The sequence below is a fragment of the Trachypithecus francoisi genome, unplaced genomic scaffold (genome assembly GCF_009764315.1).
Source record: "Trachypithecus francoisi isolate TF-2019V2 unplaced genomic scaffold, Tfra_2.0 Contig01461, whole genome shotgun sequence".
Lineage (NCBI taxonomy): Eukaryota > Metazoa > Chordata > Mammalia > Primates > Cercopithecidae > Trachypithecus > Trachypithecus francoisi.
This window is the reverse complement of record NW_022681433.1, coordinates 8160763-8187616: the sequence shown is the minus strand read 5'-3', so window position 1 is coordinate 8187616 and position 26854 is coordinate 8160763. Positions and strand designations below refer to the sequence as shown.

Genomic DNA, 26854 nt, shown 5'->3' with positions numbered 1-26854 from the left:
AGTTCCCACCTATGAGTGAGAACATGCGGTGTTTGGTTTTCTCTTCTTGTGATAGTTTGCTAAGAATGATGGTTTCCAGCTGCATCCATGTCCCTACAAAGGATGCAAACTCATCCTTTTTGATGGCTGCATAGTATTCCATGTGTATATGTGCCACATTTTCTTAATCCAGTCTGTCACTGATGGACATTTGGGTTGATTCCCAACTCTTTGCTATTGTGAATAGTGCCGCAATAAACATACGTGTGCATGTGTCTTTGTAGTAGAATAATTTATAATCCTTTGGGTATATACCCAGTAGTGGGATGGCTGGGTCATATGGTACATCTAGTTCTAGATCCTTAAGGAATCGCCATACTGTTTTCCATAATGGTTGAACTAGTTTACAATCCCACCAACAGGGTAAAAGTGTTCCTGTTTCTCTACATCCTCTCCAACACCTGTTGTTTCCTGACTTTTTAATGAGTGCCATTCTAACTGGTGTGAGATGGTATCTCATTGTGGTTTTGATTTGCATTTCTCTGATGGCGAGTGATGATGAGCATTTTTTCATGTGTCTGTTGGCTGTATGAATGTCTTCTTTTGAGAAATGTCTGTTCATATCCTTTGCCTACTTTTTGATAGGGTTGTTTGTATTTTTCTTGTATATTTGTTTGAGTTCTTTGTAGATTCTGGATATTAGCCCTTTGTCAGATGAGTAGGTTGCAAAAATTTTCTCCCATTCTGTAGGTTGCCTGTTCACTCTGATGGTAGTTTCTTTTGCTGTGCAGAAGCTCTTTAGTTTAATGAGATCCCATTTGTCAATTTTGGCTTTTGCTGCCGTTGCTTTTGGTGTTTTCTAGGTCTGGTATATTCCTTATACTTGAACTACATTTAAAAGTATTCGTAGTACAAAGTCAGCTACATGAATTACCTCTGTTTTTGTTGTCTAAAAAGGTCTTTATTTTACCACCTTTTTCTAAATAATTTTTTGGCTACATATGGAATTGTGGATTATATGTTTTTAAAATGGCTTTGAAAGGGATTTCATCTCATTTCTTCTGGCTTGTACGGATTCTAATGAGAATGTCATTTTTATCTTTGTTCCTCTTTATGGAATGTGTCTTTATTCTCTGAATGCCTTCTTCAGATTTTCTCTCTATATTTGAATTTCAGCAGTGTATTATGATACTTTTTTTTTACTTATTTACTAAAATTCTACTTGGTGTTTTCTGGGCTTCTTGTATCTGTAGTTTTATGACTTCATTGTTTTTGGAAAATATCTTACTCAATATCTCTTCATATATTTCTTCTGCTCTGGTATGTCTCTGTGTTAGTTTTCTATTGCTAGAATAACGCGTTGCCACAAATTTGGCAGCTTAAATCAGCACTGATTTATTAATTATTTCACAGTTCTGTAGGTTAAGAGTCCAACACTCAGGTCACACTGGGCTACAATGAGGATGTTGGCAGGGCTGCATTTGTTACTGGAGACTCTGGAAGAAAATGCGCTTCCAGGCTCACTCAGGTTACTAGCATAATTCAGTTCTGTATGGCTGTAGAACACATGGGCCTGTTTATTTGCCTGCTATCAGAGCCTTCCCTTATCTCCTAGAACTCACCTTGCTTGTGGCCTCCTACATTCAGAATTAGTAATAATGCATCCAGTTTTTTTCAAACTTGGGATCTGTCTGTTTTCCCCTTATACGTATCTTTTCTGCTTTCCTCTTTTGCCCTACTTCTCTAGCCGGAGAGTTTTCTGCTTTTTAGAGCTCATATGGTTAGACTGAACCTACCTACATAATCTAGGATAATCTCTCTATTTTAATGCCCATAACCTTAATTTCACTTGCAAAATCCTTTTTACCATGTAATATAGTTTATTCAAAGGTTCCAGAGATTATGGTTTAGGTATCTTTGTGGAGCCATTATTTGGCATACGGCACTACTCTTTCTGTGATTCCAATCACATTTATGTAAAATTATTTGATAATGTTTAATAGCTTTCGAATGCACCAATGTGCACACTCTCTCCATCGGAGTGTGTGTATATTCTTCTTTCTTTTTGTTTTAATATGTCTGTATTTTATTGGCCTGTCTTCAAATTCACTGAGTCTTTCCTTCATTGAGTCTTTTGATAAGTCCATTGAAGGTACATCATTTCTTTTACTGTATTTTCTATTTCTACCATTGTTTCTTCTTTACAGTTTCTTACTTTTGCTGAAAATTTACATCTGTTTATATGTGTTGTCTGCCTTTTCAGCTATTAACTCTTAACATGTTAAGCATAGTTACTTTAAATTCTTTAATAGTTCCAACATAGGGTTCATCTGTGATTTTGATTCTATTGGTTTTTCTCTGACTTTTTTTTTTTCTTGTTTCTTCATGTGTAAGGTAATTTTTAGTTGAAAACTGGACATCATGTATGGGATAGTAGCTCCTGACAGTCGTATTTGTGCTCTAAATGGGTCTGCCTCTCCTTATGCTAAGCCTTTTGTGAGAGGGGTTGAGTCGTTTTAGTCTTTTGTTGAGCAGGTTTTATGTTTTCTTGTTGTGTTTGTTATTCCCTGTGTACCGTGGACTTTAAAGTTCTCTACCTTTACTTTGTGTTTAGTTAGGTGCTAGCTTTTCAGAGTGTCTTGCTATTTCTGTTCTACCCTGTTCTGATTCAGAGAGGTTCTATACACTGTGCAGTCCCTTCCGCAATAGACTACTGTTATCTGTTACTGGGTGCTTGCAAGCCTGATGTTCAAGGGCACGGGGTTCTTTTTTGTCCTGGTCTAGACTCCATTTTAGTCAAGTGCTGTCCTCGATCTTGAAGATAGGGCTTTTTTCAGTGGTTTTGTGCATTTCTACATGATTGGAGATCTGTAAATTTCAGGACTCAGAACGTTTCCCTTCCTCTCCCTCAGAGTAGAAGGTTTTTTATGTTCCTTTCCTCTAGCTGCAACAGGCCTCCTACTGTGCCCCAAAAGTGACAGGAGTTGTTATCTTTCTCTCAGATGCATAAGGCTTCCGTTCTGTAGAGGAGATAGGAAGACGGATCTGGGCAGAACTTTGTGTCTTTTCTGCAGCAATTAATTCTCCCTCCTTTAACCTGGAGCAATGAAGTAAGTTTTCTGCAGTCTTCCATGCTGCCTCCGGTTTTTCTCCTGAGTACTGGTTAGGTTTGAATGCAAGAGCCTGGGTGTTCTTGCAAACTCCCCTTGTGTCTATAGCTCTAGGGGTTTTATTCTCTTATAGTCCACACATGGACTTCAGAAATTTATTAAAAAATTTAGCTGATTTTTTCTTGCCAGCTTAATGTGGTGCCCAGTGCTGCTGCTTCCTGTTCTCTGCCTCAGGTTAGCAAGTTCATGCATCCTGACTCTTCTTGGAGGTTCCTGTCCTCAGATTTCAAGCTGTTTGATTGCCTAGCAACCTCAGCTCTCTGATGAGGCCTAACAAAGTTATAATTCTTTAGATTATCTGGCTTTTTCTTGTGATTTTTGTGGGAATGACTCCAGTTTTCTGCATCTGAAATAGAAGTCCATTTCATTTTAAAAGTTCAGATTCTTAATTGATTTTTCAATTTATATATTCAAAAATATTATATTTAACTAAATACTATACTACAAAACACTCATTAACTGCTATTCCAGAAAACAAATTCTGTAGGTGCTTTACTGGGGAATATTCTTGATAACACCACCTATAAATAAGTGGCAGTGGAAGATTGGTCTGAAGGAAAAGTGATGCAATTGTAAAAGATATTCCAGGCCACTCCATGGGAAAGCTCTGAAGTTGGAATGGCTTCAGAGGTGTCCTCAATTGGGTCAAAGGAGCTGGGTTTTTTTTTTTTTTTCTTCTAATTGACCATTGTTTGAATTCACACTGCTCCTAATGAGGGGGCTTAACCTTGGGTGAAGCAGCTCCCTTCTAGGGAGGGATTCAACTGTGAGCCATCACCCCACAGTTCTCAGAACTCTCCAGGGAAAGAATGTCTCTATCCTAAAAGAGGATCTTGGTGAGACACCACAGCTCCCACTACATCAAAGTATGTTTTTAATATACTAAATATTTTATTTAAGAGGATAAATGTTGTTACAGTTTTCATGTCAAGTATTTAAGACACAATTAGCCTTACCCTTTTTATCACTAGATTTGTTGTTTGGTTTTAGTTAGACTTATATTCTTGAGTTTGTATTTTTATTTCACTGTAGTTAACTTTTGTGTCATTTAAGTGGTTGATTGGAAAGAAGGAATTGTAGTACATCATTTTTTTTTTTTTTTACTTTTGTAATTAGTGCACTCCGAAAAACTTTTCTAATTGTCTAAGGACATCCCCCAAAAGCATTACATAATGGCTATTCACAGATGTGATCATGGTATACAATAGCTCTGAATTCCTGGGCTCAAGTGATTTTCCTGCCTCAGCTTCCCAAGTTGTTGGGACTAGAGGTGTGCATCATCATGCTCACGTAGTAGGCATTACACATCTTAAAACTTGAAAACTGTTTACTTGGAATTTAGTTTACGATATAAAGCAGTAAACTTTTTACTTACAGAAATATTCTATTTAGCTTCAATTTTTAGTCTTCTATAACTTTATCTGCTTTTTTAACCTTTTCATCATGCATTTGAAAATAATTCTGTTTAGGAGTAATAAAGAGAAAATGCCAGTTTTAAATTTATAAGATCATAGGGAAATAAAATAAGCATTTTTTTTCAATATCATATTTTCCGTAGTGGCCACAACCTTAGAAAGCTGTAACTTAATAAAATTGTCAGTAGGTAATTATGTCACAGTTTTGCAGATTTAGGATACATTTACTCATCAGCTATTTTAGTATGTTAAATTATATTTAATATTAGAAATTTAGTGACAACAGATAAAGTATTTGAATTCCGTGTCAATTCCTAGTCATAATATATAGGTGATACGAATTTAACATTACAATGTATGGTTGTTCTATCATTAATACTCTCTTAATCTTGTCTTTTCATCTGTGTTTACCTAAACCCAATCAGTTCACTTACTGATGCCTACATTTCCTCATTTACGTAGAAGCATTCAATTAATAAAAATCTATAGAATTCACTAATGTAATAATTTCTTTTATGTCTGAGTAAATCTTTTAGGTACAATACTTAAGAGTATGTGATTATTTCTTTTTATTCTATGTTTTCTTATTATAACTACCTATTTTATATGATTTAAGAAATAGGAAATTTAAGCACTCTAATCCTTCAAATCAAATTACTGTTTGTTATATTTATGACATTGTGCTAAAGACCTAGGAGAAGATAAAAAGTAAATAAAATCAAAAGTAAGTAAAAATGACTTTATGAAGTAGCACAAACATAAGGGAGTTTGTTAAAATAGAATACACAATGTATGTAGGGCCCTAAATAAGAGTAGAACTATTATATTTTTCTAGAATTCTAAAACATATACCATTAAGAAAAGATAACTTTGTTGTGAACTATGTTTATCAGGGGATTCATTTAGATGACAGGAGAGAAAAATCTTAATTTTTTTTTACTGATCTGTGTACTTACAATTACCATGGCCTTGGATATTTCTTGAGGCCAGTTACATTTGGCAAGATTTAATAATAATTAAGCCATGGGTTTTCATACATTATTTTTTCCATGGATTAATTATATTTTTATTCATATGAATTTCTTAGAATTAACTGTGAATGAGACTTCCTCAATACAGGTAAAAGCCAAACATGATTGCAGTTTTTAAAAACGATAATTGTAAGCTTTTGTGTTTTAAGTCGTATTGTTTTAATCTAATCATTGGAGCTATAGAATTTCATCTAAAGCTTTATTATTTCCTTTGAATATTTTGTTTTGAGTTGGTAATTTTGCTAGGGTGGTTTATAATTTCTCATGTCGCAACAGGACTTTTCTTCATGGAAATAAGTAATTCTCTATTTATTTATTTATTTTTGATTTATGTAAATTTAAGGGATACAAGTGCAATTTTGTTTTGTGGATATATTGCGTAGTGGTGAAGTCTGGGCTTTTAGTGTATTCATCACCTGAATAATGTACATGGTACCCATTAAGTAATTTCTTACCTCTCGCTCCCGCCTTCCACCCTTCAACCCTTCCAAGTCACCAACCTCCAGTGTCTATCATTCCATACTCTGTCCATGTGTACACATTATTTAGCGCCCACTTATAAGTGAGAACATGTGCTATTCGCCTTTTTGTTTGCGTTACTTCACTTAAGATAATGGCCTCCAGTTCCAGTAATTGAATCCTTTTTCTTAAGAGTTTATACTTACTATTAAGAAAAATAGCCAAATTCAAGATAGTCATCAATCAAGCATCTTAAACACATCATTAATGTGACTTAAGAGGAAAAAATAGACTGGGGAGAATAGAATGAGTGGCTTGAAATTGTATGCTTTTCAACCCACACTTGATAAAGTCTGTGGTTAGAGCCCAAGAACTTAACCAAATATTACGTTATTAGAGTATTAGATTATAAACTCACTCAGACTGTGCAGGGCAGATTTCCCTACATAGGGAAATACACCTTTGTATTATTTCTGTGCATAAAATGTCTTAGACTAAATGAATAGTTTTTTTGTTTCTGTTTTTTGTTGCAAAATAGGGGTCTTGCTGTGTTATCCAGGCTGGAGTGTGGTGACATGATCATAGCTCACTGCAACCTTGACCTCCTGGGCCCAAGCGATCCTCTTGCCTCAACCTCTTGAGTAGCTAGGATCACAGGCGCCCACCACCACCCCTGGCTAATTTTTTAATTTTTTGGTAGAGACAGGGTCTCACCATGTTGCCCAGGTTGGTCTTGAACTCCTGGGCTCAAGCCATTCTCCTTCTTCAGTCTTCCAAAGCGCTGGGATTATAGGTGTGAGCCACTGTGCCCAGCCTAAATGAATGTTTTTGAATAAATGAAAATAAACTTTTAGAGAAAATTGAAAAAGTACTCTTTAGAGTTTTCCCGTAAAGTCAGTACATTATGCCAGTTTTTCTTACAAAATTATTTGCTGAAGAATACCTGGTTTTATTCTGGTGGCTATATGTTCTTTGTATTTTTATTTTAAGGAGAAAATTTTATTTATTTTTATAGGACTTCAGGGCATGGGCTTTTCTCACATTAACATAGCTTTTATTTATTTATTTTTTTTACATATTAACAGATAGCTAACTCATATGTGTCTTGGAATTGGGGAAAAGGAGTTTTACATTGTGTGTTTCTTTGTGATGAGAGTGGAAATAACAAAATGACAATATAGCCACAATATGTCTTTTTTTTGGTTTTTTTTGTAATTCTTATTTTCAGGTGATAAAGGAGGGTCTTAGGATGAAGTTTGTGTTTGTACCATTTTCTTTCAGAATTTAAATTGTGTAGCAATGAAGCGAATTTATACAGCATTTATAACCTTCTTTGAAATACATTGTGGGGACTCTAAATAGCAACAACAACAAAAACTGTTTTCTTCACTGTGAAAAATGAGGATGAAGTTTTTCCATTTAGAGTATTTTGCTGTTGTAATTCCAGCAGAATTATTTGATAATGGTTTATATACATAAAACTTCTAATCTCTTGCTGAGTAAAATATTATATTCTTTGCCCCCATTAGAAAATTAAAATTCTAATTGCAGGATGTTATGTAAGAGCAAAATTTAATATTCTAATAAGTTTTATAAGAAAATATTTGCAAAAAATCTTAATAGGGATTCACTTCATGAGAAATAACTATTACCCTTAAGTCAAGATAATTGGAAATAATGTATATTTATACATACTTACACACAGAAGTAATCAGTTGCTCGGGTTAATTGAAGTTTCTATTTCATATTTAAGTTAATCACCAGTAACAGTATTTTTGTAATTCTGAAGCCTCTAAAATCACGCAGAAATCTGTAAAATAGGGGAGAAAGTTCTCAAACTGGGATAAAAGATGTTCCTGGCTTTAATTCAATAATAGTCCATTAAATCCAATAGCTATGATGCAAACCTCCATGAATCAATAATTTTTCTAAAATAATTTTGCTCTCACTTATTAATCTTAAGAAAAATAAATAATCATACTTCATTTAGAATTGAGCATCAGAAACTATTATATCTAGATTTTTCTCCTTTTAATAAACTCACTCTTACCATTCTCACCATTTCTTAGTAGAGGGAATTAGTTTAGCTGGGAAGAGCTGTAGTACATAAGTCTAGAGATTTGAAGGAATTAATGAAATTGTAGGTTCAAAAAAGAATCTCTTTGTATTCACTAACAGATAACTTACTGTGATCATGTTTATTCAATGACTTCAGGTGGCCTTTCTTTTGCTCGCTTCTTTGTTAATTCTTTCTAATAGTAAATACTCTCATTAAAACAGTCATTCTCAAAGTGTGTTTCCTGAATCAGCAGCATCAACACCACTGAGAATTTGTACTTCTAACAAATGCTCGCTGTACACACAGACCTGCTGAATCAGAAACTAGGGTGGGACTCAGCAGTCTGGTTAAATGGACTCTCCAGGTGATTCTGATCCACACCAAAGCTTGAGAGCCAGTGTCTTCAGGAGGTCCTTGCTTTAGGAATTACAGAGTAGGGAAGACTATTGAAATCTCTTAATTTCAGTAAGTCTGCCAAATCCCCTTCAAATCCCTTTTTCTTATGGAAAATTGTTCCTCCAGAATTTTCTAAATCTATGTGGCAGTGACCAAACTTGAGTTTTCTCCATGCTTTCTCCTTTCTCTAGAGCTGTTGACACAGGTAAGAGGAGATAGAGTTAAACAGAAGTGCTGATGGTGAGACTTAGAGTGCTCAAAGATTTGAAACTTGGCTGTTTCCAATTTAGGAAAGAAGTCATCCGGTATTATTCTCTAATAGCTATTTAATTGCTTAAAAAATTAAAAAGATGCCATAGTTTAGTTTTAAACCTTAGTAATATAATTAATTACCTTTTTTTCATTTATAAATGTTTGCCTCACATGTAACACGGTGTTACCTGGCATTGTGGCAGAACTTGTATTATTTTGTAACATTGTTTAATTGCTAACTGTACATCTCTTCTGTGTAGAAGAATGTGTGCTCATCTAATATATTGATTTTGAGTTGTTTAATGTATCAAAATCACATTTTGTGAGTGTAAATATGGGTGTGTTCAAACTAGATTCAAAAAAGTGAACATTATTGAGCTCTTCACTGTGTGCTGGGTGCTTTTCTGTGTACTTTACATTCCTTAGCTTATTTAATCCTCACTGGGTAGGTACTGCAATCATCTTCATTTTGCAGACATAGAAAGCCTAATGTGCCTAAGGTCACCTAGCTAGTATATGATAGAGCCAGGATTCTAGTCTAAGCATTCTTATGCCAAAGCACTTTTATCTAAGACAGATAAATCTGTTACTCTGTTACTCATTTGTCTAAGCAGAAATATTTTCTTCATCCCCATTTTTTACTTTTACATGTACCAAAGTGTTTTTAAGAATGTGAAACAGTGCTTATGTTTGACTATTAACTTAACATTCAACAGTGAACTATATAGTAATACAGCAGCTTGTAAAGAAAAGTAAATGGGCTTATGAAATGGAAAATGCCTAGTTTGGCAAAGCAGTCAACTGTATTACGATGAATTTCAGTTATTCCCTTATTTGTCCAGGTTTCAGGTAATACCTCCTTGAGAGCAAGAGTTAAGTTATTTGTAACTGGCACAGTGTCACATTGTCAGTGTTCAAAATCATCTTCTTTGATGGATAGATACATAGAGAAGGCATACAAGAACTCATTTACATGACACTCATAGAGCTATGAACAGTCTTTGGCCCTTTTGGGTGGCATAACCCCAATTCTTTTTCATAGTATAGTCATTCCAATTTAGCTGAAACCTTTCAGTAGCCTTATGACTATATGTGAAACAGGGTGTACAGGGTGTCCCTTATACACAAAGCTTGCTATTATTCCATGGGCTAGAAAGGACATTTATGATTTTTAAAGATTTTAATTTAGAAGTAAAGTTTATTTAACATTTTATATTGAATTATATTTATTAGTTTTTATGTCTTAATTTCAACAGCATCACTGCAAAACTTGAAAGAGCTTTAGAAAAAGTTGCTCCTCTTCTTCGTGAAATTTTTGTAGACTTTGCCCCATTCCTATCTCGTACACTTCTTGGCAGTCATGGACAAGAGCTATTGATAGAAGGTATGATTTTTCTCTCTCTATTCTAATTATTTTAGTTTCCTATAATGTATGTATTAATCATGGCATAATTTGTGCTTCTAGAGGAATATATATTTCCAAAAGACTGTAAAGGCATTACTTCACAAATTTTAATAAGATATTCAATGTTTTCTCTTCACTCATTTTTTTAAAATAACATGTTTCCATGGTCAATACCAATAAGAGAACTTTGAAGATGAAGAACATTGAAAAGGTGTCAGAATGGGAGGCTTTGGCTCTTTAATCCATTTATCAGGGTTGACGTATATCCTGTCATTAAGATAACCTGTTTATTAAGCAGTGATCTCTGACATTTCCTTCTGACTCTGAGAGCCATGCATCTTTAAGTGATTTTTCTTATTCACATAACATTTGTAGTGTGAGAATCCTTAACTAAGAAGACATTAAAAATCTAGAGGAATACTTAAAGAATTGATGAAGCCGTTGTCCCCTCAACAGCAGCTTAAATAGAGTAAGGAGCCAAATGAGATAAATTTACTAGGAGAGTGGCTTTGAAAAATATGGTTAATCAAAATCTTATTTCTTTTTAAAAAAATGTTTTACAAATATTTCTGAGCTTCAGAAAGAATTAGACAATATAAAGATGATCTGTAGGTGAAGAACGGCTTTAGATGCCATTTCAAGTAGTCCTGGGATTTAGCATCCTTGTATATCTTTTTTGCTTTTCACTTCCTGTTTACTGCAGAAGAAAGAGAGTTTTCCTGTGCCTGTTCTGTTATTGTCACAACTGCTTCTACTTAGTGTTTCTATTAGGAAGACTCGGCATCTTCGAGCAGATTTTGAATCCTAGTTCAACTACTTTCTTCACTTTGTGGCCTTTGTGAATTACTTAGCCACTTTGTATCCTAGTTTCCTTTCTATAAATTGGAGTCAGTGATAGCACTTTAGGGTTCTTGTGAAGATTAAATTATGCAGTGCATTTGAAGCTCTTAGCATATTGCCACATAATGAGCTTCTCAGGTTTCCAAAAGTACTGAGTACCTTCTGAGCTAAGTACTATGTTATATACTTTTAATATATAAGTAAACAGACAAAGATCCTTTTCTTCAGATGGAGCATATATTCTTATGAGGACACAAAATCAATAAGCATTAAACAAAATGAATAATTAAATTATATAGGGTGTTAGAAGATAGCGAATGTTATGTAAAAGGATAAATACAACACACAGAAAATTGGGATTACAGAATGGCAAGGTTAGGTTGAAGTTTAAGGAGAGTGGTCAATTTTAAATAGATCTCATGATAAAAGTTACATTTGAGCAAAAACTTACATAGTAAGTAATAAAACTTACTTAATAAGTGCCATACAGCTTATTAGAAGAGGAGTGTTCTGTGCAGAGAGAACAGTCAGTACATTGGCCCTAAAACGAGGATAGAAAGATGTTCCTGGTATGATCTACCAACAGGAAAAATGCCAGTCTCATGTGAACCGGAAGGACAGTAGTCGAATATTAGGGCCAGAGAAGTAGTGGGTTCTTTGGCTTTAACTAGTGTGTTATAGAGAGGCTGCTGATGTGTTAAGTAGGAATGTCACCCTGGATGCTATTATCATTATGATACTCGCACCTAGAAAGTGAAGTATTAAATGCTCTGAAGAATGGGATTCTGAGAAGAACCGTGCTAATTTAAAGCAGCCCCAAAATGAACTTTAAAAGTTCTTGGAAGCTTAAAAACTATTGCTTGGCCACAGATTGTGTGTATAATTTATATAGCTTTGTTCTAGATGTATATGATTGATTACACAAAATCATGTATTCATTGATTCATTCAAAACAGGAGAAATATTCCTCATGGAGCTTACAGTTGAATGAGCAAAGAGACATAAAAACCAATAATTAAAATTAAATAGGATATGTGCTATAATGAAAGTGTATACAAAGGTACAGTGGGAAATGAGACTAGATGGCCTACTGACCACTTGCAGGGCACATATTCTTCTAGCAGGGTCAGTGAGGTAGTTGTGTATACCTGGTCTTACTCCTGCTGCTATAAAGCCACTTCCTCATATTTATGAGGACACACATGTTTGAAAGCGTTATGTTCCCTGCTTCAACCTAACTCCTGTAACAGCTCAACCCAGACTTCTGAATTCCAGACATAGTTGAAGTTACCTAGCATAGACATCTAAACCCTTATACTCCAGGGATACCTCAAACTCTGTTTATCCAAAGTTTCTTTTCCCTCCATTTACTTTTCCTTCTAAATTTATTTATTTTGTCACTAGCATTACTATTAATGCAAACATTTGAGGTGAACATTTGGTTTTTCTTTAGCTCTTTTCTCCTTCAACTTTAATATTTACAATTACTTCATGAGAATGAATAATTTCCAAAAACAGTATTTAGAGGCTAGTTTTTCAAATATTGTTAACATTACAAATTTTATATCAAGCCATGTATAAAAACCTTCCACAGTAGCCTAAATATTATGTTAGCTGAAAGTGGTGGCATCATAGTTACGGAGTCTGAAAGGTACCAGGTTATCAGTTGGTCCTTCTTAGGTTCCTTTTTTTGCTTATAATTCTTTTGATTTCCTGTAGTTAGATGCTGTTGAGGAGCAAGAATGCTGGTTATTGATATTTTTATTTTCATGCTTTTCTGTAACGTGTTACTTTATTAAAATAAAGAAGTTCAATAAACATCATTGAAAAAACAAATCTTAAATGTTTCCTCATTCCCTACAAGATAAAAGCCTTTTATTTTTTCTGTTGCTATCTATCTTTTCCTAAAACGATTTGATAGATTTTACAGCAATGTATAAATACTGACCAAAGACATAATAAAATAAAACAAGGAATAAAGTTAGTCATGTAATAATGTTAGTAGTGAGTCCTGCACTGTTATTAAAACTAAGACAAATTCTGAACAAGTTTTCTAGCCACCAGAGCAAAGCCACAATTATGTTAAGTTATAAGACTCATGTTACTGGTTCTTAAGTGACAGTTTGTGGCAATTTTACATTAACTGCTCTGTATTGGAAAATGAGGAACCCCTGTGTGTAGCTACTTTCCAGAATCTTCCATGGCCACACATTCATATTGTTTCTTATTTATTTCTTCTCATCAATGCACAGAGAAAAATGACAGAGTAATTGAGAGCTATTTTTTTTTTGTTTAGCTTGTCTGTTTACCTCAGATGTTCTGAGTTGAGTGGAAAGACTATTAAGAATATGCCTTCATTGTTATCAGTGCATCCAGGTGAACTTGGGTTTTTTTTTTTTTTTTTTTTTTTTTTTTTTGAGATGGAGTCTTGCTCTGTCGCCCAGGCTGAAGTGCAGTGGCCAGATCTCAGCTCACTGCAAGCTCCGCCTCCCGGGTTTACGCCATTCTCCTGCCTCAGCCTCCCAAGTAGCTGGGACTACAGGCGCCCGCCACCTCGCCCGGCTAGTTTTTTTTTTTGTACTTTTTAGTAGAGACGGGGTTTCACTGTGTTAGCCAGGCTGGTCTCGATCTCCTGACCTTGTGATCCGCCCGCCTCGGCCTCCCAAAGTGCTGGGATTACAGGCTTGAGCCACCGCGCCCGGCCGGGTTTTCTTTTTTAATGTAACTATGCTAGAAATGAAATATTGGAACAGGTTAGATATTAAAAAGTTGATGTTGTGTTCCCCTGGCAGAATAAATTATATCTTGTAACTTCCTACATTCAAAGAATTTTAATACATCCTACTTTTTAATCTATATGGATGTAATATTTACGTCTTTCTTTGCTGATGTTAAAATGACTTTTCTTTATAAAATGATGATAGCAAATGATCTGTTTTTAGGTTTTGAGTTTTGTTTTTTAAATGCCAGTAACTCGGCGGTATAAAAAGCTGACAACCCTAAAATATGATACTTTAAATTTTGGCTAGTTCATACAACCCAAAACTCTAGAAAAGAATGACTTTCAGTATCCCTCACAATTTGGTCATAACTCTCCCTTCCAGACCCAACTAGTCTTTATCTTCTTCCTATAAAAAAAATTTCTTAAACATGTAAAGAAGTTACGTACTATCACATTTCCTTGTTTTTGTACAGCTCTTCTTTCTGCATTGAACCTTTTTTTTTTTTTTAATCTCCCCGAATTATACTCATCCTTTGAGTCCATTTCAGGCTCATTAAGCAAATTAATGTCACGACTTCTGTGCTCCTATGGTATTTTACTTATGTAATATTAATAAAATTATTTTACACTTATTGAGATAGGAAGTATCTTATTGTTTATTATCGAACTTAGATTCTGGTACATCATAAATATTCAGTGTTTTTCCCTTGTACTTGAATAGAATATTGTTTTTCTTTCTTGGGAGGCTGAAGCAGATGTATTGCTTGAGGCCAGCAGTTTGAGACCAGCCTGGGAAACATAGTTAGCCCCTGTCCCTAGAAAAAATAAAAAATTACCCAGGCCTGGTGACATGAGCCTGTAGTCCCAACTACTCTGGAGGCTGAGGTGGGAGGACTGCTTGAGCAGGAGATTGAGGCTGCAGTGAGCCACGATTGTGCCACTGCACTCTATCCTGGGCACCAGAGACCCTGTTGCTAAAAAGAAAATAAGGAAGGATTGGTAAGATCTTATGGTCTGTGGTAGGAATTCCTGGTATTGATCAGTTCTCCAGACCTAGGAGTTTGCTGCTGCACTCATCCAACGTCCATTCTTGCTCTCCACCCCAGCCTGTAGAAATGTATGTCCTTTTATCTTCTCATTCTTGAGCATGTACTCTTACTCATTCTTCATTCTTCCCTCTCCTTCTGTTTCCCTTCTTTCTCTAATTTGATATGCTTTTCGTTTCCCTTGAGAAGAAAATTCATCAAAATATTATGAAGAACTCGGGACATTCACATGATAAAAATATATTTACCCTAGTTTTGAATATTTCCGTTTAACAAATAGTGCTTATGATGAATAAATCTCACTGCATTTGAGTTTACCATATATATGTGTGTGTGTGGTAGGAACAAAACCGAATTTAGGTAACTGAAGATACTTTAATGTCTATGAAAAGAAAAAGCAGTTCCTCTCTTAACTTCAAATAGCCATAAATTATATTTGAATTGCCTCTTTATTTTATATTTTACATTCCATTTTTCTTAATGCACACATTTATTTGTGTTTAAATTATTTCTTATGGGATAATTAATCCTTGGTAGTTTTTATTGTCAGTGTCCTTTCATTTTCTTAATTATCTATTACTTTTATTAGTCAGCTTGTGATTGTATCATTCTAGAACAATGTAGTTCACCTTTTAAGGCCACTCATTAACAGTAGCTATTTTTAGGTAGCTTTTGATGTGTGTTTTCTCTTAACCATAATTAAGGATTTTTGAAGACAGTAATTAAGAAAATTGTGGGTTTTCAATTTATAAACTAATGCATAAAACTACTTACAATAGGTATGTATGCAAGTATCAAAACCTACCAGCCAAAGATAACAAAACAGCCTAAGAATCCAGTTTATGTTCTGTGAGCATTGTTTATGTTCTATTGGGAGCTCACAGAAATATTCAGAGTAACTTAGTTATGATGAGGATATAGCAGAAAGTCTCATGTGTGTCTAAGGACAGGAAATAAAATATAGTTAATCTTCAGGCAGCCTGGAAGTGGGAGAGAAGAGTCAGTCACAAAGACTGACTTTGACTCGCAAACCAGCTTTATAGTGTCCTGTCTTTTGTTCTCTCTGTGTATTTTCTCAATGGTTTTACTTTTCTCCCAGACCAACTTCCCTTGTTTAGTCTTCAGAACATATCTTAGCATAGCAACTTAGCCCTGAATCTTAATGCACTTTTAATGTAAATATCCTGCATCCTCTAACTATAGTCACTTAACTTATCAAGAGAGAATCTGAATGGCTCAGCCAGGACTATTATTTTGTTCCTCTTGGGTTAGGTGTCTGCCCTGTCATAATCAGCTAATTCTGAGGTGGGAGAGAGGCATCTGAGATACATGAGGCTCTCCCTTTTAGTCTCTATATGCGAGTTGAAACATTTTAGAAAGATGTTGGCAGTGCAGGAAATGGCACTGAAGGGTCCACTCTACTTTTGGTGGCATTAATAAATATTTTGTTAAAATCATATAATACTCAAGAATATTTATGTTTTCCAGGACTAGCATTTTTTAAAAGTATATAAATATAGAATGAAATTTCTACCTCCACCAAAGAGGACATCACTGACATATTTTAAAAAGAATGAGCCTAGTCAAGAAGCTCCTTATCGTTCACGGGTCATTTGTAGTAGCACTGTAGACACATACTCAGAAAAACTTGCATGTATTTTAATTAAAAATTATAGACTCTAATGTAATTTCAGAGTTACTGTTTTTAAATTACAATAATACAAAAAATGGACACAAGAAAATTGTGGTAAATGGAAATGCTGGCATAATTTTCAAATATTCCTGATTTCCTCCATAAAAAAATGGATGGAAGAATAGGTAATGAAACAGTAACTATAAGAACAATCAATGGACATTTACAACAAAACTAGGCGACAGGTATCTCGTTGGACCCCAAAATATGCCTAGGTGGGGACCATCTAGCTATAGCTACATGATATACATGGTTTCAGCAGATTTGTGGCAAGGACTCAGGGTGGCCATCAAATATAGATCTATTTGGAGAATTAACTCAATGAGGGTTATATAGGAGAAATTAAAGGATATGACTGCTTGTTCTGAAACTTTGAAAAATGGGGCAGTAATTGTGTTGGTAGTGATGTTATTGATATTACAAAACTGTCAAGTAATGTTGGGTAAAACTGCTTAATAATTATTAATATTCTAATTATTTTATCCCATGTTCTTGAAAATCAGGATTCTGGCTGAAGAAAGGTGATCCAGATATAAAATAGGAGAGTTTAAGTAAAAGCTGTTAGTTTGGAATTTGAATTGGACATTTTCATGTGAACTTATGCACACATACACATGTACGTGCGCACATACATGCATACCCATATTCTATGGGTATATGTATACTACAGTAGTAGCCCTGTCTGTTGTTTTGCCTGGACACAAAAACCAAGTCAGTAGCAGTGAGAATACTTAAGAGTCCATATTTACTATGAAAATATCATTTGCCAATGAAAGAAACAGGGGCTTTCTAGAGAAATAAGTGATTTCAAGGCTGGGACAGGAAATACTGATCATTTACCTGCAACATTTTGTGATACCACAAAGCACGGAAGGTATCAAAGATTGTCAGACGAACTCAGGAGCTAACTTAAAGAAATTCCTGTTTCCTAAACATGGAGCAGTTTGAGCATCCACAAATATATTAGGTTGGTGCAAAAGTAATTGTGATTTTATTAGCAATTGGCAAAAATCGCAATTGCTTTCGCACTAACCAATAATAACTGCAATGCATTAAAACACCTGGATGTGTTTAAATCTGTGTACTCAACATGATAATTTAGAAAATGATTTTGCTATAGAGAACTAACTTACTTTGAAAACTGATAAGAAAATTAAAAGAATAAAGTATTTCTTATGTCCTTTCTTTGTGAACTGATCATTGTATTGTGAAGTTATTAAGGGGGGATGTTTTGTTTTTACAAAAATATATCCTCTGATAAATAACGGTGGGATATGTGAGTTAGATTATCATTTAGCACCCTCTAAGGATTTAATAGATCTAAGCTTCAGTGGCTGCTAAAATCACAAATAGAGAGAAAGCTAGACAATTAGATGGGAAAAATACCATCACCTATCAAGACTGTATGTATGAATGAATGAATGAAATAAAACCAAATCTGATTAAATCCGTATATTCAATGTGTTAAACTATGGGAATTCAATAATTAAAATTAATACTGGAGGAAATTCTGCAATACAAATTGAGTTGGTCTCTTCAAAACAAATTAAATGAGGAAAAGAGATATAGGAAGAACCTGTAGCTTAAAAGAGATTTTTTAAATTTGAAAAATGACCAAAACTCACCAAGCGGACCTAATAGACATCTATAGAACTCTCCACCCCAAATCAACAGAATATACATTCTTCTCAGCACCACATCGCACTTATTCCAAAATTGACCACATAATTGGAAGTAAAGCACTCCTCAGCAAATGTACAAGAACAGAAATTATAACAAACTGTCTCTCAGACCACAGTGCAATCAAACTAGAACTCAGGACTAAGAAACCCAATCAAAACCTCTCAACTACATGGAAACTGAACAACCTGCTCCTGAATGACTACTGGGTACATAACGAAATGAAAGCAGAAATAAAGATGTTCTTTGAAACCAATGAGAACAAAGATACAATATACCAGAATCGCTGGGACACATTTAAAGCAGTGTGTAGAGGGAAATTTATAGCACTAAATGCCCACAAGAGAAAGCAGGAAAGATCTCAAATTGACACTCTAACATCACAATGAAAAGAACTAGAGAGGCAAGAGCAAACACATTCAAAAGCTAGCAGAAGGCAAGAAATAACTAAGATCAGAGCAGAACTGAAGGAGATAGAGACACAAAAAGCCCTCCAAAAAATCAATGAATCCAGGAGTTGGTTTTTTGAAAAGATCAACAAAATTGACAGACTGCTAGCAAGACTAATAAAGAAGAAAAGAGAGAGGAATCAAATAGACGCAATGAAAATGATAAGGGGATATCACCACCGACCTCACAGAAATACAAACTACCATCAGAGAATACTATAAACACCTCTACGCAAATCAACTAGAAAATCTAGAAGAAATGGATACTTTCCTGGACACTTACACTCTCCCAAGACTAAACCAGGAAGAAGTTGAATCCCTGAATAGACCAATAGCAGGCTCTGAAATTGAGGCAACAATTAATAGCCTACCCACGAAAAAAAGTCCAGGACCAGATGGATTCACAGCTGAATTCTACCAGAGGTATAAGGAGGAGCTGGTACCATTCCTTCTGAAAGTATTCCAATCAATAGAAAAAGAGGGAATCCTCCCTAACTCATTTTATGAGGCCAGCATCATCCTGATACCAAAGCCTGGCAGAGACACAACAAAAAAAAGAGAATTTTAGACCAATATCCCTGATGAACATCAATGCAAAAATCCTCAATAAAATACTGGCAAACCGGATTCAGCAGCACATCAAAAAGCTTATCCACCATGATCAAGTGGGCTTCATCCCTGGGATGCAAGGCTGGTTCAACATTCACAAATCAATAAACATAATCCAGCATATAAACAGAACCAAAGACAAGAACCACATGATTATCTCAATAGATGCAGAAAAGGCTTTTTGACAAAATTCAACAGCCCTTCATGCTAAAAACGCTCAATAAATTCGGTATTGATGGAACGTACCTGAAAATTATAAGAGCTATTTAGGACAAACCCACAGCTAATATCATACTGGATGGGCAAAAACTGGAAAAATTCCCTTTGAAAACTGGCACAAGACAGGGATGCCCTCTCTCACCAGTCCTATTCAACATAGTGTTGGAAGTTCTGGCTAGGGCAATCAGGCAAGAGAAAGAAATCAAGGGTATCCAGTTAGGAAAAGAAGAAGCCAAATTGTCCCTGTTTGCAGATGACATGATTGTATATTTAGAAAACCCCATTGTCTCAGCCCAAAATCTCCTTAAGCTGATAAGCAACTTCGGCAAAGTCTCAGGATACAAAATTAATGTGCAAAAATCCCAAGCATTCTTATACACCAGTAACAGACAAACAGAGAGCCAAATCAGGAATGAACTTCGATTCACAATTGCTTCAAAGAGAATAAGATACCTAGGAATCCAGCTTACAAGGGATGTAAAGGACCTCTTCAAGGAGAACTACAAACCACTGCTCAGTGAAATCAAAGAGGACACAAACAAATGGAAGAACATACCATGCTCATGGATAGGAAGAATCAATATCGTGAAAATGGGCATACTGCCCAAGGTGATTTATAGATTCAATGCCATCCCCATCAAGCTACCAATGACTTTCTTCACAGAATTGGAAAAAACTGCTTTAAAATTCATATGCAACCAAAAAACAGCCCGCATTGCCAAGACAATCCTAAGTCAAAAGGACAAAGCTGGAGGCGTCACGCTACCTGACTTCAAACTATACTATAAGGCTACAGTAACCAAAACAGCATGGTACTGGTACCAAAACAGAGATACAGACCAATGGAACAGAACAGAGTCCTCAGAAATAATACCACACATCTACAGCCATCTGATCTTTGACAAACCTGAGAGAAACAAGAAATGGGGAAAGGATTCCCTATTTAATAAATGGTGCTGGGAAAATTGGCTAGCCATAAGTAGAAAGCTGAAACTGGATCCTTTCCTTACTCCTTATACGAAGATTAATTCAAGATGGATTAGAGACTTAAATGTTAGACCTAATACCATAAAAACCCTAGAAGAAAATCTAGGTAGTACCATTCAGGACATAGGCATGGGCAAGGACTTCATGTCTAAAACACCAAAAGCAACGGCAGCAAAAGCCAAAATTGACAAATGGGATCTCATTAAACTAAAGAGCTTCTGCACAGCAAAAGAAACTACCATCAGAGTGAACAGGCAACCTACAGAATGGGAGAAAATTTTTGCAACCTACTCATCTGACAAAGGGCTAATATCCAGAATCTACAAAGAACTCAAACAAATATACAAGAAAAAAAAACCCCATCAAAAAGTGGGCAAAGGATATGAACAGACATTTCTCAAAAGAAGACATTCATACAGCCAACAGACACGTGAAAAAATGTTCATCATCACTCGCCATCAGAGAAATGCAAATCAAAACCACAATGAGATACCATCTCACACCAGTTAGAATGGCAATCATTAAAAAGTCAGGAAACAACAGGTGTTGGAGAGGATGTAGAGAAACAGGAACACTTTTACCCTGTTGGTGGGATTGTAAACTAGTTCAACCATTATGGAAAACAGTATGGCGATTCCTCAAGGATCTAGAACTAGATGTACCATATGACCCAGCCATCCCACTACTGGGTATATACCCAAAGGATTATAAATTATTCTACTACAAAGACACATGCACATGTATGTTTATTGCGGCACTATTCACAATAGCAAAGACTTGGAATCAACCCAAATGTCCATCTGTGACAGACTGGATTAAGAAAATGTGGCACATATACACCATGGAATATTATGCAGCCATCAAAAAGAATGAGTTTGCATCCTTTGTAGGGACATGGATGCAGCTGGAAACCATCATTCTTAGCAAACTATCACAAGAAGAGAAAACCAAACACCACATGTTCTCACTCATAGGTGGGAACTGAACAATGAGAAACTTGGACTCGGGAAGGGGAACATCACACACTGGGGCCTATCATGGGCAGGGGGAAGAGGGGAGGAATTGCATTGGGGAGTTATACATGATATAAATGATGACTTGATGGGTGCTGACGAGTTGATGGGTGCAGCACACCAACATGGCACAAGTATACATATGTAACAAACCTGCACGTTATGCACATGTACCCTAGAACTTAAAGTATAATAAAAAAGATAAAATCAAATCAAATCAAAAAAAAAGATATAATAAAATATCTTAGCCATTAAAAAAAAAAATCACCAAAACTAAGTTGTTTGTAGAAATAACTCTATGATTTAGGTGTTAAAAACTATAATCAAAAGCAAAATGATTATCATAAAAATCAGAATAATGGTTTGTTATAAGTAGGGAGAGGGTTAGAATGGGAAACATGGAATACTCCTGGGATACTTGATAATAATTTATTTATTTAACTATTTAGTGGTTGCAAGCATGTTCACTTCATAATATTTTATTAACTGATGTTTTCTGCAGTTTATTAATATTTTGTAATAAAATATTTTAATGTTCTCTATGGAGAAGATATAAAAATTTTTGAATGACATTGAAGACCTAAATAATGGTGAACTATATCATATTCATGGTAGGAAGACTCATCGCAAAGAAGTTATTTCAGTCCATGTTAATATATCAATTTTAATAACAATTTAATTTAAAATAATTTTTAAATTATTTTCATGGAATTTAGCAAGCTTTCTCTTAAATTTCTGAGCAGAGTAAAGAGATGAAAATAATCAAGTAATTTTGGAAGTGAAAAAGCTATAATAATTAAAACAGCATAGCAGTAGCCCAGAGATAGATCACTGTGTCAGAATAAATCTCCAAAAACAGATCCCACGTACATATGGTAACATTATGAGACAGAGCTGCCATTGTAGACTGGGGAGAAATAGGTGAACAATGGATCTAGATAAATTAGATTCCCTTTTGTTAATTAAAAAGGCAAAACAAAGTAGATTTTTTCCCCCCTAAACAAATAAAAGACACTCCCAGTGTGGTTGAAAATCAAATATCAAATGTTTTAGGAGAAAAAAAAATGGGAAAATATCTGTAATACCAAAGGTATTATGTAAACTAGACACAAAAGCATAAAATGTAGAGAGTAATGACCATATTAAAATGATTGTGTTTTATCAAAAGACACCATTAAAAAGTGAAAAGATTGAGAGTAACACAAGCAATATAGTGACTATGGACCTTGAAGTCCTCATTCTCCCAAAGAAAAAATGAATATACAAAAATATATGGACCAAATTAGCTTTGTTAGAAAGCTAGTAAATCAACTAAGATTTATTTGAACAGATAAGGTGTTGCAGCAATGTAGTAAACACCTATCTAAGACAGAGCTACTCAAAACCTTAGGAAATCCTTTGGTATTTTGTTTGCCCTTATCCCACACCCTGCATAATACAGTGCAGCGTACACGATGAGGAAGAAATTGCTCAGTTCCCAAAATTACTCCTTTGGGGTAATTTTGGAAGGCAAAAAGTGGAACTTGCTTGCAACATTCTCACTAAAGACTGCGAAGTGACTGTGTTTTTTAAATGCCCAAATTTTAACAAAAATATTACAACACATTCAAAGAAAGAGAGAAACATAGCTCATTCAAAGGAACAAAACAATTTTCAGAAACCACATTTAAAGAAATGTAGACCTCGGGGGCGGAGCAAGATGGCCGAATAGGAACAGCTCCAGTCTCCAACTCCCGGCACGAACGACACAGAAGACCGGTGATTTCTGCATTTTCAACTGAGGTACTGGGGTCATCTCACTGGGGAGTGCCGGACAATCGGTACTGGTCAGCTGCTGCAGCCCGACCAGCGAGAGCTGAAGCAGGGCGAGGCATTGCCTCACCTGGGAAGCGCAAGGGGGAAGGGAATCCCTTTTCCCAGCCAGGCGAACTGAGACACACATCACCTGGAAAATCGGGTAATTTCCACCCCAATACTGCGCTTTAAGCAAACGGGCACACCAGCAGATTATACCCACACCTGGCCAGGAGGGTCCCATGGCCACGGAGCCTCCCTCATTGCTAGCACAGCAGTCTGTGATCTAACTGCAAGCCAGCAGCGAGGCTGGGGGAGGGGCGCCCACCATTGCTGAGGCTTAAGTAGGTAAACAAAGCCGCTGGGAAGCTCCAACTGGGTGGAGCTCACAGCAGCTCAAGGAAACCTGCCTGTCTCTGTAGACTCCACCTCTGGGGACAGGGCACAGCTAAAATCACAACAGGGGAAGCAGCAGAGGCCTGTGCAGACCGGAACGACTCTGTCTGACAGCTTTGAAGAGAGCAGTGGATCTCCCAACACGGAGGGTGAGATCTGAGAACGGACAGACTGCCTGCTCAAGTGGGTCCCTGACGCCTGAGTAGCCTAACTGGGAGACATCCCCCACTAGGGGCAGTCTGACACCCCACACCTCACAGGGTGGAGTACACCCCTGAGAGGAAGCTTCCAAAGGAAGAATCAGACAGGTACACTGGCTGTTCAGCAATATTCTATCTTCTGCAACCTCTGCTGCTTATACCCAGGCAAACAGGGTCTGGAGTGGACCTCAAGCAATCTCCAACAGACCTACAGCTGAGGGTCCTGACTATTAGAAGGAAAACTAGCAAACAGGAAGAACACCTATACCAAAACCCCATCAGTACGTCACCATCATCAAAGACCAGAGGCAGATAAAACCACAAAGATGGGGAAGAAGCAGGGCAGAAAAGCTGGAAAATCAAGAAATAAGAGCGCATCTTGCCCCGCAAAGGAGCGCAGCTCATCGCCAGCAACGGATCAAACCTGGTCAGAGAATGACTTTGACGAGATGAGAGAAGAAGGCTTCAGTCCATCAAACTTCTCAGAGCTAAAGGAGGAATTACGTACCCAGCACAAAGAAACTAAAAATCTTGAAAAAAGAGTGGAAGAATTGATAGCTAGACTAATTAATGCAGAGAAGGTCATAAATGAAATGACAGAGATGAAAACCATGACACGAGAAATACGTGACAAATGCACAGGCTTCAGTAACCGACTCAATCAACTGGAAGAAAGAGTATCAGCGATTGAGGATCAAATGAATGAAATGAAGTGAGAAGAGAAACCAAAAGAAAAAAGAAGAAAAAGAAATGAACAAAGCCTGCAAGAAGTATGGGATTATGTAAAAAGACCAAATCTACGTCTGATTGGGGTGCCTGAAAGTGAAGGGGAAAATGGAACCAAGTTGGAAAACACTCTTCAGGATATCATCCAGGAGAACTTCCCCAACCTAGTAGGGCAGGCCAACATTCAAATTCAGGAAATACAGAGAACGCCACAAAGATACTCCTCGAGAAGAGCAACTCCAAGACACAGAATTGCCAGATTCACCAAAGTTGAAATGAAGGAAAAAATCTTAAGGGCAGCCAGAGAGAAAGGTCGGGTTACCCACAAAGGTTAGCCCATCAGACTAACAGCAGACCTCTCGGCAGAAACTCTACAAGCCAGAAGAGAGTGGGGGCCAATATTCAACATTCTTAAAGAAAAGAATTTTCAACCCAGAATTTCATATCCAGCCAAACTAAGTTTCATCAGTGAAGGAGAAATAAAATCCTTTACAGATAAGCAAATGCTTAGAGATTTTGTCACCACCAGGCCTGCCTTACAAGAGACCCTGAAGGAAGCCCTAAACATGGAAAGGAACAACCGGTACCAGCCATTGCAAAAACATGCCAAAATGTAAAGACCATCGAGGCTAGGAAGAAACTGCATCAACTAATGAGCAAAATAACCAGTTAATATCATAATGGCAGGATCAAGTTCACACATAACAATATTAACCTTCAATGTTAGTGGACTAAATGCTCCAATTAAAAGACACAGACTGGCAAACTGGATAAAGAGTCAAGACCCATCAGTCTGCTGAATTCAGGAGTCCCATCTCACATGCAGAGACATACATAGGCTCAAAATAAAGGGATGGAGGAAGATCTACCAAGCAAATGGATAACAAAAAAAGCAGGGTTTGCAATCCTAGTCTCTGATAAAATAGACTTTAAACCATCAAAGATCAAAAGAGACAAAGAAGGCCATTACATAATGGTAAAGGGATTAATTCAACAGGAAGAGCTAACTATCCTAAATATATATGCACCCAATACAGGAGCACCCAGATTCATAAAGCAAGTCCTTAGAGACTTACAAAGAGACTTCGACTCCCATACAATAATAGTGGGAGACTTCAACACTCCACTGTCAACATTAGACAGATCAACGAGACAGGAAGTTAACAAGGATATCCAGGAATTGAACTCATCTCTGCACCAAGCGGACCTAATAGACATCTATAGAACTCTCCACCCAAATCAACAGAATATACATTCTTCTCAGCACCACATCGCACTTATTCCAAAATTGACCACATAATTGGAAGTAAAGCACTCCTCAGCAAATGTACAAGAACAGAAATTATAACAAACTGTCTCTCAGACCACAGTGCAATCAAACTAGAACTCAGGACTAAGAAACTCAATCCAAACCGCTCAACTACATGGAAACTGAACAACCTGCTCCTGAATGACTACTGGGTACATAATGAAATGAAGGTAGAAATAAAGATGTTCTTTGAAACCAATGAGAACAAAGATACAACATACCAGAATCTCTGGGACACATTTAAAGCAGTGTGTAGAGGGAAATTTATAGCACTAAATGCCCACAAGAGAAAGCTGGAAAGATCTAAAATTGACACTCTAACATCACAGTTAAAAGGAGAAGCAAGAGCAAACACATTCAAAAGCTAGCAGAAGGCAAGAAATAACTAAGATCAGAGCAGAACTGAAGGAGATAGAGACACAGAAAATCCTCCAAAAAAATCAATGAATCCAGGAGTTGGTTTTTTGAAAAAATCAACAAAATTGACAGACTGCTAGCAAGACTAATAAAAAAGAAAAGAGAGAAGAATCAAATAGACGCAATAAAAAATGATAAAGGGGATATCACCATGGACCCCACAGAAATACAAACTACCATCAGAGAATACTATAAACACCTCTACGCAAATCAACTAGAAAATCTAGAAGAAATGGATAATTTCCTGGACACTTACACTCTTCCAAGACTAAACCAGGAAGAATTTGAATCCCTAAATAGACCAATAGTAGGCTCTGAAATTGAGGCAATAATTAATAGCCTACCAACAAAAAAAAGTCCAGGACCAGATGGATTCACTGTCGAATTCTACCAGACGCACAAAGAGGAGCTGGTACCTTTCCTTCTGAAACTATTCCAATCAATAGAAAAAGAGGGAGTCCTCCTTAACTCATTTTGTGAAGCCAGCATCAACGTGATACCAAAGCCTGGCAGAGACACAACAAAAAAAGAGAATTTTAGACCAATATCCCTGATGAACATCAATGCAAAAAATCCTCAGTAAAATAC

At 36.2% G+C, this 26854-nt stretch overlaps 1 protein-coding gene across 8 annotated transcripts in view; it reads left to right on the top strand.

Annotated features, from left to right (window-relative positions):
* The window catches only part of NBEA (neurobeachin), a 786519-nt gene that overhangs the window by 279936 nt on the left and 479729 nt on the right, over positions 1 to 26854 (top strand). For all 8 annotated transcript variants that reach the window (XM_033235426.1, XM_033235381.1, XM_033235435.1 and 5 more), the window contains one exon: positions 10018 to 10145. In XM_033235426.1, the coding sequence (XP_033091317.1) occupies positions 10018 to 10145 (128 nt within the window). The remainder of the gene's footprint in view (positions 1 to 10017; positions 10146 to 26854) is intronic.